The sequence below is a fragment of the Glandiceps talaboti genome, chromosome 9, assembly GCF_964340395.1.
Source record: "Glandiceps talaboti chromosome 9, keGlaTala1.1, whole genome shotgun sequence".
Taxonomy (NCBI): domain Eukaryota; kingdom Metazoa; phylum Hemichordata; class Enteropneusta; family Spengelidae; genus Glandiceps; species Glandiceps talaboti.
The window spans coordinates 25717532-25735589 of record NC_135557.1 but is presented as its reverse complement, the minus strand read 5'-3'; the positions used below and the strand labels follow the sequence as shown (position 1 = coordinate 25735589).

The 18058-nt window shown below is 35.1% G+C and overlaps 1 protein-coding gene across 1 annotated transcript; it reads left to right on the top strand.

Annotated features, from left to right (window-relative positions):
* Positions 1–13930: 13930 nt before the first annotated feature.
* LOC144440039 (uncharacterized) lies at positions 13931–17821 on the top strand. The gene is made up of 2 exons (XM_078129268.1): positions 13931–16217; positions 17757–17821. The coding sequence occupies exons 1-2, from the start codon at positions 13931–13933 to the stop codon at positions 17819–17821; spliced, it is 2352 nt and encodes a 783-aa protein (XP_077985394.1).
* The last annotated feature ends 237 nt before the right edge of the window (positions 17822–18058 follow it).

The window sequence follows — 18058 nt, the reverse complement described above, 5'->3', positions numbered from 1 at the left end:
GTTTTGAACTGTTCTTAACTTGATATGGTGATATAATGTGATATTAGAATCAAGTCCATCGAATTTTACGTATTCAGGTTGCTAGTTTGTATGTCAGTTGTGATTGATAGTTCATATCAAGGTGTTCATTAAATTGATGTTCTACTTGATGACTATTAAGAACTCATTTATTCACTCTGTAGATTACTAAATTAAACTGTCACTTTGAAATATATCTGATAGGTTGCCCCAGACAACGGAAGACTGCCTCTTTCATCACCAATGATACTCGGAGAAGAGATGTTCAGTTAAGAAATAAATCATTGATTTTAAGTGACATATATACGTCATCGGACCTTCAGCTAAATCAGTTTACGAAAGTTCCATTATATATAATAAAAACTTATCTATGATTGGATCAAAGTCAAGACAGCATGATATATGTGGATACATGTGTGAGTGTCAAGGTCATGGACATTACTTGCATGTTGATAATTGGATGTTCTAGTACAAAGAAGTACTGAGCAAATTAACCCCACCATATGTGATATCTTTGCTATGGGCTATTGCACATGTGATATTATTAGGTGTGGCTAACTGTTCAATGCAAGATGGTAGCATCTCGACATACTAATCAGGTCAAAATATGTTGTTGGTTTTTGACCGACAAACTTTACTATTAATAATATTTAAGGCGTTCTAATGAAAAAATAGTTTAAAGTTAGATTCAAATGTACGCAAATCGTGTCTAAAACATTGTCAATCCTAGCACATATCTCAACGTATTCCGAGTACTTTGATGTGACCTAGTGATAGCTATATTACGAGTAGTTTGATGTGACCTAGTGATAGTTATATTACGAGTACTTTGATGTGCCCTAGTGATAGTTGTATTACGAGTAGCATTCATAACACTGATCGAAACTTACCTAGGACTCGTGTAAATTTGGTTTTAGATATGATTTAAATATGCTGAAATGATAACGTTACTTGTTATTGGAGAAAGAGAGAGACATAAGAATTATTTATCTTCAACCAAGCTCAATACAGAGGATTGAAAATCTTTGTATTAGCTATTCTGGAAATGGCGAAACAATACAGCGACAGTGTATGTAAACCACAATGAATGAACGAAGAGAGAATATACATGTGCATTGTGATATCTAACCTCATTGTATTGTATTGTATTGTATTGTATTGTATTGTATTGTATTGTATTGTATTGTATTGCATTGCATTGCATTGCATTGCATTGCATTGCATTGTATTGTATTGTATTGTATTGTATTGTATTGCTGTATGGCGTTTTGTTGTGTTGTGCTGTTCTGTGTTGCGTTGCACCTAAGTTTATACTGGAACATATGTATGGTATGTCTTCCTTCCGTTTTAATACATTCAACAAGATTATTTTATATAAGGCGATGCTGATGACAAAGATGATAAAGAAACTAGTCAAATCCATCGACTGGCAAGGGATGAAGTTAACTCGCTGACTGACAATACATTGCGAACGATGTATGCTAAAGGTGTAACCCATTGTAACCTTTCCCCCAGCTATCTGTAATATCCATAGAATTGCAAATTGACTAATTTACTGTTACAATATTGTCTCGAGACCTTGTTTTAAATTGAGTGTTACTTGGCACAACATGCGCAATGTACCCTGCCCTTCAGAAAAAGTACAAGACAATTTCACAGCAACCACACTCACACAGACACAGACACATAGACACACAGACCCAGACACAGACACACAAACACACACACACAGACAGACAGACAGACACACACACACACACAGACAGACAGACAGACAGACAGACAGACAGACAGACAGACAGACACAGACACAGACACAGACACAGACACACACTGACACACACTGGCAACCCCCCCCCCCCACATGTTATGGGACTGGACGTGATTCGCATACAATAGTTCTTCTCTGTGGATGTTTCAGCTCTCCAGAACGATAACAATTATTTGAAGAAAAGTAACGAAATTTAGAAAGAACAAGACAAGAAGAATGGTCTTAGTTACACATCTTTGCTTTAGAAAACGATATGATTTGTAAGGGTTATTGAGTACACATTAATAATATCAAATACAGTAAATGTATTGATTGGCTAAAATATGGTACCGGGTAATCAAATCCTTTCAATAGCAATACTTGAGGCTAACCTTGGACAGTATCAACAGACAAATATGTGGCACATTTGATGAGAAAGAGTGAAAGCTTCTCAAACGTAGGCAAAACATCATCGCATTCTGTTTGTAAACGAGTGCTTCACATCCATTGGGTAATTTACAATGAAGGATTTGCTAATTTACCTGCAAACAGTCGGTGTAATAATTGGCAGTAACATTTCTTGCTCTCAGCATGAGCTCAGAAAAAAAATCTCTACATTCTGTTTGAAAAAGAGTGCGTCACGTATTTACGTTTTAATGAAGGTTTCCGCTAAATTATCTTGAATCAGTTGATTTATTTGTAATTTGTCTGTTTCTCGACATGATCATGAGCCGCGGTAACAGTCTCTATCTGTTTACAAAGGAGAATGTTACCTATATAGTATTACGTTATTTAATAAAGTGATACGCCAACTTGCGTTTGATCAGCCGATGATTAAATCAATGACGTGGACAGGCTTAGCTTGTAGCTTATAACTACATGAGAAAGCAAGCCAACTTTCCAGTTTGAAAATAAAAGTATAGTCCACTTTTTTGTAGGTTGTAACTTTGCAATTAAATTTCTGTTAATCAGTCAGAGTAAATCTCCCTTCCAAGTTTCCAAATGTGGGTTGTGCAACGCCTTAATTTAGTGAACTACTAACGACAATACAGCAGTAAGACTAAGTGGCCGTTACATGGAATGTCTTTTGTTATAGAATGGAGGTTATGGTGAATACATATCACCCTTCACTACACAATCCCCGGGCTGTAACCACAGTAAATGAATGTAGCTAAGGCTGTGGGCAGAATTTACGGAAGGGTCTGGGGAGAAAATGGAGGCCACGAAAACAATTTGGGATGCGAAGGTGCGGGGGGGGGGGGGGCGCAATGAAAATTCTGATGGTCTGAAGGGGGAGAACAATTTATAAGCCTCGTTTTCGCTAGTATACTACTACTGCAATCATATCGCATCTAATCGTTCATCGTTTTACTATTCGTAATCCGTATATCATCTATTACCATCACATTCATCGAACCAGACAGACGGGTTTGACAGTGTAGCTGACGGGTTAATAGGAGCAGAGAATTGGGCTACGAAATTACAAAAGTACAAAGTACTATTTCCCCCAAAATTATAGCGTCCAGTGAGTCCCCAGCCAGGTTGACTAACAAAATCTTTGAAAATGTTCCCTTTTGTACACTATTAAAATCCCACCCGTAATTAGGCCAATGAAGTATAAAAATACGCCTTAAGCTTCTGTTTCGAGGCTGTGTTTGGGGATTAGGGAGAAATATATCCGACTTATCTGACGACATCCAATGGTACTCTCGGTCAATTCCACGAAATCATTACTGTGGGAAATATCAGAAAACAACATATCGCTCAATACTTGGCATAGGAAAATATCTGACCGCACCAGACATATGAATATAACGTTATTCTAAACATAGCCGCCAACATCCTGGCATACAGCTTGTTATTGATTACAGTATCGTTTGCGTCAATTTGAAAAAGACAAATCATTGCGTATGTCTGAAACTGATTACAAAGTCGAGGTATAACCGCAATTTCAAAGGAAACGATTTGATAAATATATATTTAAAGTAACAGTCGTTTCAATTCTTCGTATTACGATTACTTAATCTCATGGATGATTTAACTTAGTATGAGTGTAGCCTACACGTTTGCCAAATATAACATTTAATTATAAAACATATTGTCATTATAAAATTGTGTAACTAAGTGGGTGATATGAGAATTGGATGATAAGGTCATATATTGTAATTCCTCTGTGTGATATTGGATGGTAACAGTACTGTTCATGGAGCATATTAATGAACACACTATATTATGACATATGAATGAATACATTTTGTTCTGTATTTTGATATACCACCAGCTTTTACATAGAAGACATTTAGGACACAAATGTATAAAGTAGTTTGCCATCATTCTTAACTTACAGCTAAATAAACCTGGAAAGCAATTGCCTAATTCTCAGCACCTGCAATAGTTTTTTACCTCTAACATGCTAGAGGGTCAAAATAGAACAAGAAGGTCGACTTATTCTCACACGTACCTATAGGAATGCATGTTAAGCGTGTGGAGAGGAAGTTATAGTGTCGACCCAGAAATCGAATGTTGGGTATAATATCTTTCTTAACCTTCTGGCTGTAAATATACCACCTGTGTTAGGCTGAAAGCAATTGAATTTCACATGTTGGTGGTTTATTATCGCTAAACTCTGAATAGAAATACTAATATTGTTTGAATAGTCAAACTGATAACAGTCTAGGCAATTGTGTATTCATTCAGAGATGTTTTAAACTGAAAGACATAAGCACTGATGACTCATGAATATTCAGTGTGCAACCAAGAATACATTATTTCTGCTGACTCCCATGATGCATTAGCCAATATAAAGGCATATAAGACTTTAACTAGATGTTTCTCTGAAATCGCAAGCAATTGTAAGTAATATAAAATCATGAAATGCTCAATAACACATATTTTATGAAAATGTCTGTATCTCATGGAGTGGTTTCACGTTTACTTTAAATAGCTATTATTACATTAATGTGGATTTCGTATTACTGACTGAGGTAAATTAAACACTGATTCTCATGTTACAAATCCCTTGATCAAAGAACGGCCTTGAATCTGATTGCGGAATCCTGACAAATATTTCGTCTACACACACACACACACACACACACACACACACACACACACACACACACACACACACACACACACACACACACACACACACACACACACACACACAAACAAACAAACAAACAAACACATATCTAGAATCTATTCATGTGGATAATTCGTGAAGTCGTTGGATAAGTCCAAATTTTGAAATTAAAATGTCCTGTTCTAATTATGTTTTTTGATATAGACAATCGATCATTTTACCTTGGATACTTTCATCAACTTAATACTCGTAATATAGCTATCACTAGGTCACATCAAACTACTCGTAATATAGCTATCACTGGGTCACATCAAACTACTCGTAATATAGCTATCACTAAGTCACATCAAACTACTCGTAATATAGCTATTACTAGGTCACATCAAACCACTCGTAATATAGCTATCACTGGGTCACATCAAACTACTCGTAATATAGCTATCACTAGGTCACATCAAACTACTCGTAATATAACTATCACTAGGTCACATCAAACTACTCGTAATATAGCTATTACTAAGTCACATCAAACTACTCGTAATATAGCTATTACTAGGTCACATCAAACTACTCGTAATATAGCTATCACTAGGTCACGTCAAACTACTCGTAATATAGCTATCACTAGGTCACATCAAACTACTCGTAATATAGCTATCACTAGGTCACATCAAACTACTCGTAATATAGCTATCACTAGGTCACATCAATCTACTCGTGATATAGCTATCACTAGGTCATATCAATCTACTCGTAATATAGCTATCACTAGGTCACATCAAACTACTCGTAATATAGCTATCACTAGGTCACATCAAACTACTCGTAATATAGCTATCACTAGTCACATCAAACTACTCGTAATATAGCTATCACTAGGTCACATCAAACTACTCGTAATATAACTATCACTAGGTCACACCAATCTACTCGTAATATAGCTATCACTAGGTCACATCAATCTACTCGTAATATAGCTATCACTAGGTCACATCAAACTACTCGTAATATAGCTATCACTAGGTTACATCGAACTACTCGTAATATAGCTATCACTAGGCCACATCAAACTACTCGTAATATAGCTATCACTAGGTCACATCAAACTACTCGTAATATAGCTATCACTAGGTCACATCAAACTACTCGTAATATAACTATCACTAGGTCACATCAAACTACTCGTAATATAGCTATCACTAAGTCACATCAAACTACTCGTAATATAGCTATCACTAGGTCACATCAAACTACTCGTAATATAGCTATCACTAGGTCACATCAAACTACTCGTAATATAGCTATTACTAGGTCACATCAAACTACCCGTAATATAGCTATCACTAGGTCACATCAAACTACTCGTAATATAGCTATCACTAGGTCACATCAAACTACTCGTAATATAGCTATCACTAGGTCACATCAATCTACTCGTGATATAGCTATCACTAGGTCACATCAAACTACTCGTAATATAACTATCACTAGGTCACACCAATCTACTCGTAATATAGCTATCACTAGGTCACATCAATCTACTCGTAATATAGCTATCACTAGGTCACATCAAACTACTCGTAATATAGCTATCACTAGGTTACATCGAACTACTCGTAATATAGCTATCACTAGGTCACATCAAACTACTCGTAATATAACTATCACTAGGTCACATCAAACTACTCGTAATATAGCTATCACTAGGTCACATCAAACTACTCGTAATATAGCTATCACTAGGTCACATCAAACTACACGTAATATAACTATCACTAGGTCACATCAAACTACTCGTAATATAGCTATCACTAGGTCACATCAAACTACTCGTAATATAGCTATCACTAGGTCACATCAAACTACTCGTAATATAGCTATCACTAGGTCACATCAAACTACTCGTAATATAGCTATCACTAGGTCACATCAATCTACTCGTGATATAGCTATCACTAGGTCATATCAATCTACTCGTAATATAGCTATCACTAGGTCACATCAAACTACTCGTAATATAGCTATCACTAGGTCACATCAAACTACTCGTAATATAGCTATCACTAGGTCACATCAAACTACTCGTAATATAACTATCACTAGGTCACACCAATCTACTCGTAATATAGCTATCACTAGGTCACATCAATCTACTCGTAATATAGCTATCACTAGGTCACATCAAACTACTCGTAATATAGCTATCACTAGGTTACATCGAACTACTCGTAATATAGCTATCACTAGGCCACATCAAACTACTCGTAATATAGCTATCACTAGGTCACATCAAACTACTCGTAATATAGCTATCACTAGGTCACATCAAACTACTCGTAATATAGCTATCACTAGGTCACATCAAACTACTCGTAATATAGCTATCACTAGGTCACATCAAACTACCCGTAATATAACTATCACTAGGTCACATCAAACTACTCGTAATATAGCTATCACTAGGTCATATCAAACTACTCGTAATATAGCTATCACTAAGTCACATCAAACTACTCGTGATATAACTATCACTAGGTCACATCAAACTACCCGTAATATAGCTATCACTAGGTCACATCAAACTACTCGTAATATAACTATCACTAGGTCACATCAAACTACTCGTAATATAGCTATCACTAGGCCACATCAAACCACCCGTAATATAACTATCACTAGGTCACATCAAACTACACGTAATATAACTATCACTAGGTCACATCAAACTACTCGTAATATAGCTATTACTAGGTCACATCAAACTACACGTAATATAACTATCACTGGGTCACATCAAACTACTCGTAATATAACTATCACTAGGTCACATCAAACTACACGTAATATAACTATCACTAGGTCACATCAAACTACTCGTAATATAACTATCACTAGGTCACATCAAACTACTCGTAATATAGCTATCACTAGGTCACATCAAACTACTCGTAATATAACTATCACTAGGTCACATCAAACTACTCGTAATATAGCTATCACTAGGCCACATCAAACCACCCGTAATATAACTATCACTAGGTCACATCAAACTACTCGTAATATAGCTATCACTAGGTCACATCAAACTACTCGTAATATAGCTATCACTAGGTCACATCAAACTACTCGTAATATAGCTATCACTAGGTCATATCAAACTACTCGTAATATAGCTATCACTAGGTCACATCAAACTACTCGTAATATAGCTATCACTAGGTCACATCAAACTACTCGTAATATAACTATCACTAGGTCACATCAAACTACTCGTAATATAGCTATCACTAGGTCACATCAAACTACTCGTAATATAACTATCACTAGGTCACATCAAACTACTCGTAATATAGCTATCACTAGGTCACATCAAACTACTCGTAATATAACTATTACCAGGTCACATCAAACTACTCGTAATACAGCTATCACTAGGTTACAATAAAGGAATTCGTCAGTAGATCCTTTATAAGCTTGATTACAAGGAGACTGTGGTATTTGTTAGATTTCTAGAAGAAGAGGAATCTCGGAATTAGTTTCAAATTGCTTCCACTAAATTCCGAGAAAGAAGAAGTAGTAGTGGCAGTATAGTAGTGGTGGTGGTGGTAGCAAACATACCAGATTAATGATCAACAATAGAAACTTGTCTCTCACCCACACAAATGTTTCCTTACCGCAAATGAAAACTTGTTGTGGAAGTCTGGAAAACACCCACTAAAATATATGAGTCAGTACTGAATTGATAAAGAATTTACGAAAAATCCATCTATAAATTATATAATAAAGTAATTATTTATAAGTCTTATACTGAGTGTTAGTGACCGTCTCTAGCATTTGTACTTTATGGTCGCTTGGCGTAGTAATCTTTATTTTCATACAACATAGGTAGAAACAACGGACAGTACAGACTAACATATTCCGTGCTCTGACAGAGAGAGAGAGAGAGAGAGTGTGTGTGTGTGTGTGTTCTGAAGTTGTTGTCTATCATAAGCATATAAACACTTGTCTCCCAAGAAGTCCAGTGAGGGCCATCCCTCATGGGTTCAGTGTTAATGCAGGAGGAAACTGGCGTACCCGAGGAAAACATGCGTTGTTCAGTAGAGTCAAACTGAACGACACTCTTCTTACTTATAGCGTGCTAAATTTAATCGAACCCTGAACGGGGTTCAAACCGACCGCAGTGATAAGAGACAAGTGTGTTTAACCACTCGACCACCGACAACCCAATCTCAAACTAGATTTTAGTCCAAATACTTACACCTCATCAAGCCTTCAAAGATTCAGTATTCACAGTTATCAGTTTAAGAGTTTCAGGTTTGGCATTTTACATTTCATAATTACCATGTATAACATGTAAGTACATGTTGTCACTTCCCAAGGCAATTGAAACCCATCGGTATATATATATGCGAAGACCTGTTCTAACATTGAGACTGTCTTGTACTAATTGTCAGTCGAGACACTAATGGAATGAAAAAAAGAACTCCGACAATTATAGTAATTTGCTTCATCAAAATTTCGAAGTAGTTCTAAACATAATATCTATATAACTTCAGCCCAGGAAATTTTAGCGTAGAGGCTCATATAATCTTATACACCTAAACACATTTCATTCTATGTTTATCCCTACCCTCAAGTGAGGATGTATATCAAGTGACGACATCTCTCAAGTGAGGACGTATATCAAGTGACGACATCTCTCAAGTGAGGACGTATATCAAGTGACGACATATACAATCCTGGAGTTTGGGAGTTTGAAAATGACTGATTTTAATACTTATATCTATTTTAATAGGACTGACATGACCAATGGACGACGAAATATCAAGACACACATGCCAGTACACACATGCCAGACAAACAGAAGAACAAACAAACAAACGAATAAACAATAAAGCAAACAAACAAGCAAACAAACAAACAAACAAACAAACAAACAGACAAACAGACAGACAGACAGACAGACAGACAAACAGAGACAGACAGACAGACAGACAGACAGACAGACAGACAGACAGACATACATACATACATACATAGGTATACGAAGAGAATGTTTTTAAATTACAGAAAGTAAAAAAAAGATATAAATTCGGTTGCTTCATTACAAAATCTTTAAAACAAATCTGTTGACACCTGTCAAAATAAATGACTTTTGGTCAAACACTTCTGCTAAAAACATTGAAAGTTTTATGTGTGACACATGACATTTTATGAACTACAAGTCTCAGATATCGTAAGTAAGGTCTAGTGATATTAATTTGTAGAAAAAATCTTCAACCAAACAGTAGACATGCGATAGCTGTGATGACATTGATACTATGGTACAGCAACGGATTGACTTGTCACTAATGAAGCTATGGCGGAAAGAAGAGCTAGCAATTACAGTTATATTGCTTCCGTAAAATTGCGAAGCATACCCGGACTCCGACTCAATCTTGTTTCCTTTTTATGTTCATATTTCACCTCAAGCGTGGACGTATAAAATCCCATTATTTTAAAGTTTGAATATGACTGACTTTAAGTACACAGATAGGTGTTGTACTGAATTGATCAATAGTTGACTAAACAACCCACATACATTAGAAACAAGAAATGCTATGAAATAATGAAACAACAAAATATCAAGTAAAGAAGATATTAAAATGAAAGTATACCTCGTTGATCACTGAATAAATTAACACACAATTACCATAAAAAGGATGTATTCTGTCGAGATATGGTTACAATAGCTGTACACCAATAAACACACACACACACACACGCACACACACACATACATACATACATACATACATACATACATACATACATACATACATACATACATACATACACACACATACACATACATAATACATAAATACATACATACACAGACAAATAGAGAGAGACAGACATGCATACATACATGCATGCATACATACATACATACATACATACATACATACATACATACATCCATACATCCATACACACAGACAGACATGTGTGCATGCATGCATACATACCTACCTACCTGCGTACACATACATACATACATACATACATACATACATACATACATACATACATACATGCATACATACATACATGCATACATACATACATACATACATGCATACATACATACATACATACACATACATACATACATACATACATACATACATACATACATACATACATAAATACATACATACATACACAGCCAGACAGACAGACAGACAGACATGTATACATGCATACATACATACATACATACATACATACATACATACATACATACATACACACACACATACATACATACATGCATACATACATACATACATACATACATACATACATACATACATACATACACACATGCATGCATACATTTGTACATACGCCGCACGCACGCTTACATATGCTTGCATAATCTAGGATGAATTGAAATCATATCAAGACGTTTGCAAATTTGAAACGCAGACGAGGCAGTTTAGGTTATGTGTTAGTCAATTACTGGTTTATGATGTCATCAAGGGAAATAAGTGTGGTGACAAGGGATTGGTGTATTTCTGACGTCCCTTGATAGTATATTGTGTAGTGTGCTGTCGTGTGGTCAAACAACAAACCTGATTAACATTGACGACACGGTGTAAAATGACTCAAGTGTCTCAAGTACGTTTTGCAGAGAATAGTTCAGTAAGCTAATTAAGTCACTGTCGTCTCCAATCTTTGTCATTTTCTTTATGTCGTATGCAGAGAAGTCGTATCTGTTCCAAGCAAATTGCCGACGTATTGCCACGTCAACCATTATATGCTGAAGGATATCAAAATATTTCTACGGAATCTTTTAGTGATGTTGAAGACTATAAAGGCAGTGTAATACCGGAATTGATATGCTAGGAATATGTGGTTTGTAGCTTGGCTCAGTATAATTGTAGCATTCCTCTAAATCTTATTAAGAGTTGAACCCATGTCTTGTATTTTTAACTTCGTGATTTCTCAGTTATAATATTGGTAATCATTTGCTATACCTTGTATAAGCTGTCATATAAAACATTTTTCACTTTTTATCAATTTTACATACCATTGCACACGACACCACAAATAGTTAGTTTTATCATATAAAGGATAGGCTGTACAATCTTTGAGCTATATGATCTGGATATGGATCTAAACATACTTGGCACTGCGCATGCCTCCTCAGGAGCATCAAACTAATGGGGGTCAAGGGTTAAGATATGAACACTATTGATTTAAGTGATGTCTAAGTCTTGTCTTGAATGAATATGTCGAAGATGATTCTATGACAGAAGTGAGTAGTGTATTCCAGTCAACTATTGATCTATAGTTTTCAAACATATATTACATGTAATATAAATTCAACAAAGATGACAATGTATTATCACACACATATTCCTGGCATATCATTTCCGGTACTACACTGCCTTAATAGTTTTCAACATCACTAAAAGAGTCCATAGAAGTAGTTTGATATCTTTCAGCATACATAAACATTTTAGCTGATACAGTATACGTGTATATGTAATGGTTGATATAACAATACGTCGACAATTTGCTTTGAACAGAAACGACTTCTGTGCACGCGCCATAAAATATATATAATGGTTGATATATATGATAACAGCTTCATTATTATTTTATGCGTCATGAAAAGAAGACCGTCTGAAAATCTCAAATTGTTTTTCCCCTCAGCTGGCAGAATTAGTCAAGGTCACTCCCCCTTAGGATATATCTGCAATCAGTGGTATGAATAATACATATATATTCAATAATATCTTTCCGGTTTTATTCTCCTATCTTTTCCTAAGTAGTTTAGATCAATACCCGTATCATGCATATGTGCATAGAATTAAACTTCGAAACACAAAACTAAATGGGATACGTAAAAGCAAGGTACAATCCTGGCCTGCGCGTAGATAAATGTAGTACTGTAGTGACTTATCACTTGAATGGTCATTTCAACAGCACCAAGACTTACGTTGTCCATTTGTCCATTGGAATATATACTCGTCAAATAAAAAGTAGGTCCCCTAGATCTACATTTCACTCAATAGTGTGTTGTCGATTTATCCCGAGTAGTCGTATTTGAGAAGGATTAGACACTTTAGTGTAGTAGTAGGCGCATCACTTATTTCCCCTATTCCGTATTTCAAACTGTCACACTTATTTCCCCTAATTGTTGTTCAGTATTTCAAAATGGCACACTTAATTCCCCTATTTGTTGTTCAGTATTTCAAAATGGCACACTTATTTCCCCTATTTGTTGTTCAGTATTTCAAAATGGCACACTTATTTCCCCTAATTGTTGTTCAGTATTTCAAAATGGCACACTTATTTCCCCTATTTGTTGTTCAGTATTTCAAAATGGCACACTTATTTCCCCTAATTGTTGTTCAGTATTTCAAAATGGCACACTTATTTCCCCTATTTGTTGTTCAGTATTTCAAAATGGCACACTTATTTCCCCTATTTGTTGTTCAGTATTTCAAAATGGCACACTTATTTCCCCTAATTGTTGTTCAGTATTTCAAAATGGCACACTTATTTCCCCTATTTGTTGTTCAGTATTTCAAAATGGCACACTTATTTCCCCTATTTGTTGTTCAGTATTTCAAAATGGCACACTTATTTCCCCTAATTGTTGTTCAGTATTTCAAAATGGCACACTTATTTCCCCTATTTGTTGTTCAGTATTTCAAAATGGCACACTTATTTTCTTTAAAGAGGTTATCAGTAGACGTTTGTGTAATCCAAATACGGGAAGTACTTTAAATTGGATCTAAAGGTACATGATACACTAAACATCAAGCGTTCAAGAGACATGAAACATTGATTGGAGGAGACGCAGTTGAAAGTCTATTTAGATAGGTGGATAAACTTATTAGGATGTTATAAGTCACTAGTCGGAGTTTCACGCTTCCTCAGTGATCATTCAGACGACTGATAAAATTGGAATTGTAAGGTCATATGACATTGTATACACTCTAACTGAGGAACTATATCACCAACTTTTAACGGATGTTTTGACATTTGAAAATCAAGGAATGGATAATATTATCATTATGGGAGATTTTAATGGAAAAATAGGAGAAAATATCCCAAATGGAGATAAGGTGAAAAATGATAATGGTAAAATGCTTATTGAATTCTGTGAAGATTCTGATTTGACTATAGTAAACACCTTGCCTTGTGCAAAAGGTACCTTTACATGGTTTAGAAATCATCAGCAGTCAGTGATTGATTATTTTTTAATCTCTGACAAGGTTACTAACAATTTACAGAAATTTATAGTGGATGACGACATGGAATATCATCTTGGGAGTGATCACAATGTTTTACTGTTATGTTTAAATACAGATCACACCCCACCTAGGAAAGATATAGTAAGAAATGAAAAATGGAACTTTAAAAATAACACTGACTGGAAATTGTATGAAAAACTAGTTTCAGATTCCTTTTGTAATTGGGGTATTAATTTTACAGACAATGATCCAAATGTAATATGGGAAGAGTGGAAAAATAAGCTGGTAAATGTAGCACAGAAGGGTATTGGAAAAAAGTCTGTTGGTAAAGGGGGCAAAGGATGGTGGGATAACGAAATTGAAGATTTAATTAATGATAGACGAGAGGCATGTAGGAAATATAGAAAATGGGCAAAGACCCCATCTGACTGCAAGGATGAATCCACTGGAAATGAACTTTGGTCCACCTATGTTGATCGTAAAATAAGGGCAAGTAAATTAGTTAATTCCAAAATCTTAAATTACCAAGTTAAGCGTAGTGTAGAAATTGCTAAAGCTGGTGGGAAATCATGTAAGTTATTCTGGAAAAATTTAAAAGGACAGAAACCACAGTCTAGGCAGGTTTGTATATATGATTGTCTGGGTGGTAATAGACATGTAAGCAGTAATGAAGTTGTTATTAAAAGTAACTTGAGACACTACTGGAATACATTAGGAAAAATGAATGTTGCCTTAGAGGAGAGTACAGATGTTAGAAACTCTTTTCATGAACAAATCTTACAAGAGTTACACTTAATTAGAGATTTTGACAGAGTTCATAATTGTGATGATAGCCTTCCAGTAATTGATAATATTGAAATAACACATGAAGATGTTACAAAGGCAATTAGTTCTTGTCATAACGGGAAAGCTTGTGGGACAGACGACATTCCCAATGAGTTGTTAAAGCATGGTGGTCATAATTTGATAAGATCATTAGCCATTCTTTTCACGACATTCGCTGAACAAAATAAAATCCCAGATGAATGGAGGAAAGGGATAATAATTCCAATATTTAAAAGTGGGGACCCGAGAGATTTAAATAATTATCGTGGTATAACTCTTAATTCTTGTTTGTCTAAATTATATACAAAAGTTATAGAAACAAAGTTAAGAGAATTTATTGAGAATAATAATATCCTTGGAGAAATTCAAGGAGGTTTCAGAAAGGATAGACGTTGTGAAGATAATATTTTCATGTTAAAGGGAATAGCTACTCTGAGAAAATCATTAAACAAATCAACATATGTGGCCTTTTTAGATTTCTCCAAAGCCTTTGATTGTGTATGGAGGGATGGGCTTAGAGTAATTCTTTGGAAAGTGGGAATTAGAGGACATGTGTGGAAAATCATTGATGACATGTATGACAAGCTGTTTAACAAAGTTAAGTTGAATGATATTGAAACAGACTATTTTGAAACAACTGAAGGGGTTAAACAAGGCTGTGTTCTCAGCCCATTACTTTTCTCTATCTATATAAATAAATTTGCAAAAATGTTAAAGAATTCTAATGTTGGGGTTCAGATTAACACACAAATAATCCCAGGGATTTTTTGGGCAGATGATGTTGTATTAATAGCAAACAATCATTGGGAACTACAAACTCTTTTACATATAGCAGCTGACTTTGCATTGAAATGGAGACTTTCATTTAATCAAACTAAATCAGAAATAATGTTCTTTGGTCGGAAATTACATACTAAGGACACAGTATGGAAGCTAGGTGACTTAAAACTTAAGGAAACCAAGTCGTATAATTATCTAGGTATAATCATCACAAAGTCATTAAAAGATCATGAACATTTTAAAAAGATGTATCAGAAAGGAATGAAGTTAATTGCATATTGTAAATCTCTTATCAACCATCATAATAGTTTAAACCGCTTTGAGTATTGGGATGTACTCTGGATGAATATTGTTTTACCATCAATTAGTTATGGAAGTAGTATATGGTTTCTACAAAGTGCTGTAGATACAAAAAAGTTGAAAAGTCTCCAATACCAATTTGGGAAATTTCTTTTTAGGGTAAATAGGAATGTTGCATGTCATGCAGTATTAGGTGATTCAGGTTGGTCAGACATACAGAGTATACTCAACAATTCAAGGATTAAATATCTTGATAGGTTACAGAAAATGAATGGTGATAGATGGACCAAGTTGATTTTCACTGAACTCAACAAGTCTTATGATAGGAATGCAAAGCTAGTATGGAACTGGCCGAACTATGTACATAATATCCTTACGGAGAACGGGCTAGACCATATATATGGATCCACACAACCAACAAATACAAATTGGATAAATAGTTATAAATCCATTAGTAACCTTAATGAGATGGTATCATTTAAACGTAATATAAACAATTTGAAGTCCTTAAAACACTATTCTTGGGTGAAAAATGATAACAGAAGAGAAAACTATGTAAATGATGTGGTGGATCACCATGGCACCTCACTTTACTTTAAAGTCAGATCTAACTCCATTGATGTAGAAGGGAATAAAGTAAATTGGACAAATTATAAAGGGTCTGGAGATTGTAAACTATGCCCGAGAGGGAAAGAAGATATTTATCACTTTCTTTTTATGTGTCCAGTTTTTCTCGACATAAGAAATACATTTTTCTTGCATTTAAATGAAACGTTTGTAAACTTCGGTGTTGATAATGTAAGCAGTAAATTTCACTCTGGGGGTCTGAACTTTAAATTCAATATTCTTTTTAGTAGGGCTTTATGGGAGGTCAACCATGACCTTGGGGAAAGGGTCACAAAGTTGACAAAAACATTCATAAGTTCGTTATGGGATAAACGAAATTCCAGTTTGAGTCACTAAGAGTTATTGGCATATAAAGTAAGCATGCGATTTGACAGGGGAGTGCCATTCTTTGTTCCTTGTTGCTTTGTTTGATTGTATTGTCATGGGTGTTTGTTTTGTGTCTGTATATTTTATCTTATTTAATAACTTTTTATGTACCGTTGCAAAGGTGTAATAAATAAATAAATAAATACACTTAAATGTTTGTGTGTATATTACGTAACAAGATGGTCGGACTAAACTATTCCTTACAGGGGTTTATTTCTATAGTTGGCGAGGGAATATTTACTTTAATGGCGACATTTTGAGACTAATTCAGATTTTTGTTCATTTTTGTTTCAACATTGATTATACATAGTTTCTCAGTTAAACAGAGATTACAACATTTCGTCTCATTTGTGTAAGCAGCCGTTTGGGTGATGATATCCCACTCAATAGTATATGGTTGATTCCATTCCTTCAACTCTGTGCTGTACTGGAGCCTCTTATGTGAGTAAATGTGTGTTTGTGGTTTGAGAATCGCTGTTTAAATGTATTCTCTGTTAGCCCAAAGTACAGTTGTTTTTTATGTGACTTGTGTCCTGTATATTACGTCCGTTGATAGGCAATTGCCATTGAGCCGACACTGTCTGTGATCTCTACAGCTGCAGGATTTATTAGATGTTTGTGTAGGATTGCATTGACTGCCTTGTCGTTTTTTCACAATACTTGCCATGCTTGGCATACAATACAACTGTAACTTAATTTAACATTTCCTTTGTTGAAGATTTATGTAGTTTGGTGTTTTTTGTTTCAGAAATGCCTCTCAATAAGACAGATAAATATCTTGCCGATATTAAATTTAACATCCTTGCTGAATGATGGTATATATGTATAAATTACATAGAGTTGTGTTCTACTTGAGGATTTCCTTATTCCATCAGCACATGTTCACGCAAGTCAGAGAATACTGTTCTGTGACGAAACGAACAATATTATGTTTTCACTTGGACAGTGCCATACAGTGAATGCCAGTTATACCACGATCTGATCGCATACAGAGACTTTTGGTTATACCGCGATGTGATGATATATATGGAAAATAAAAGACACCGTTTC

Excerpts from the sequence above, each read along its gene's own strand:
- LOC144440039 (XM_078129268.1), top strand. The coding sequence starts at position 13,931 with ATGGGAGATTTTAATGGAAAAATAGGAGAAAATATCCCAAATGGAGAT. Across the intron at positions 16,218-17,756 it reads TGCAGTATTAGGTGATTCAG|AAATGCCTCTCAATAAGACA; the intron begins GTTGGTCAGACA and ends TTTTTGTTTCAG.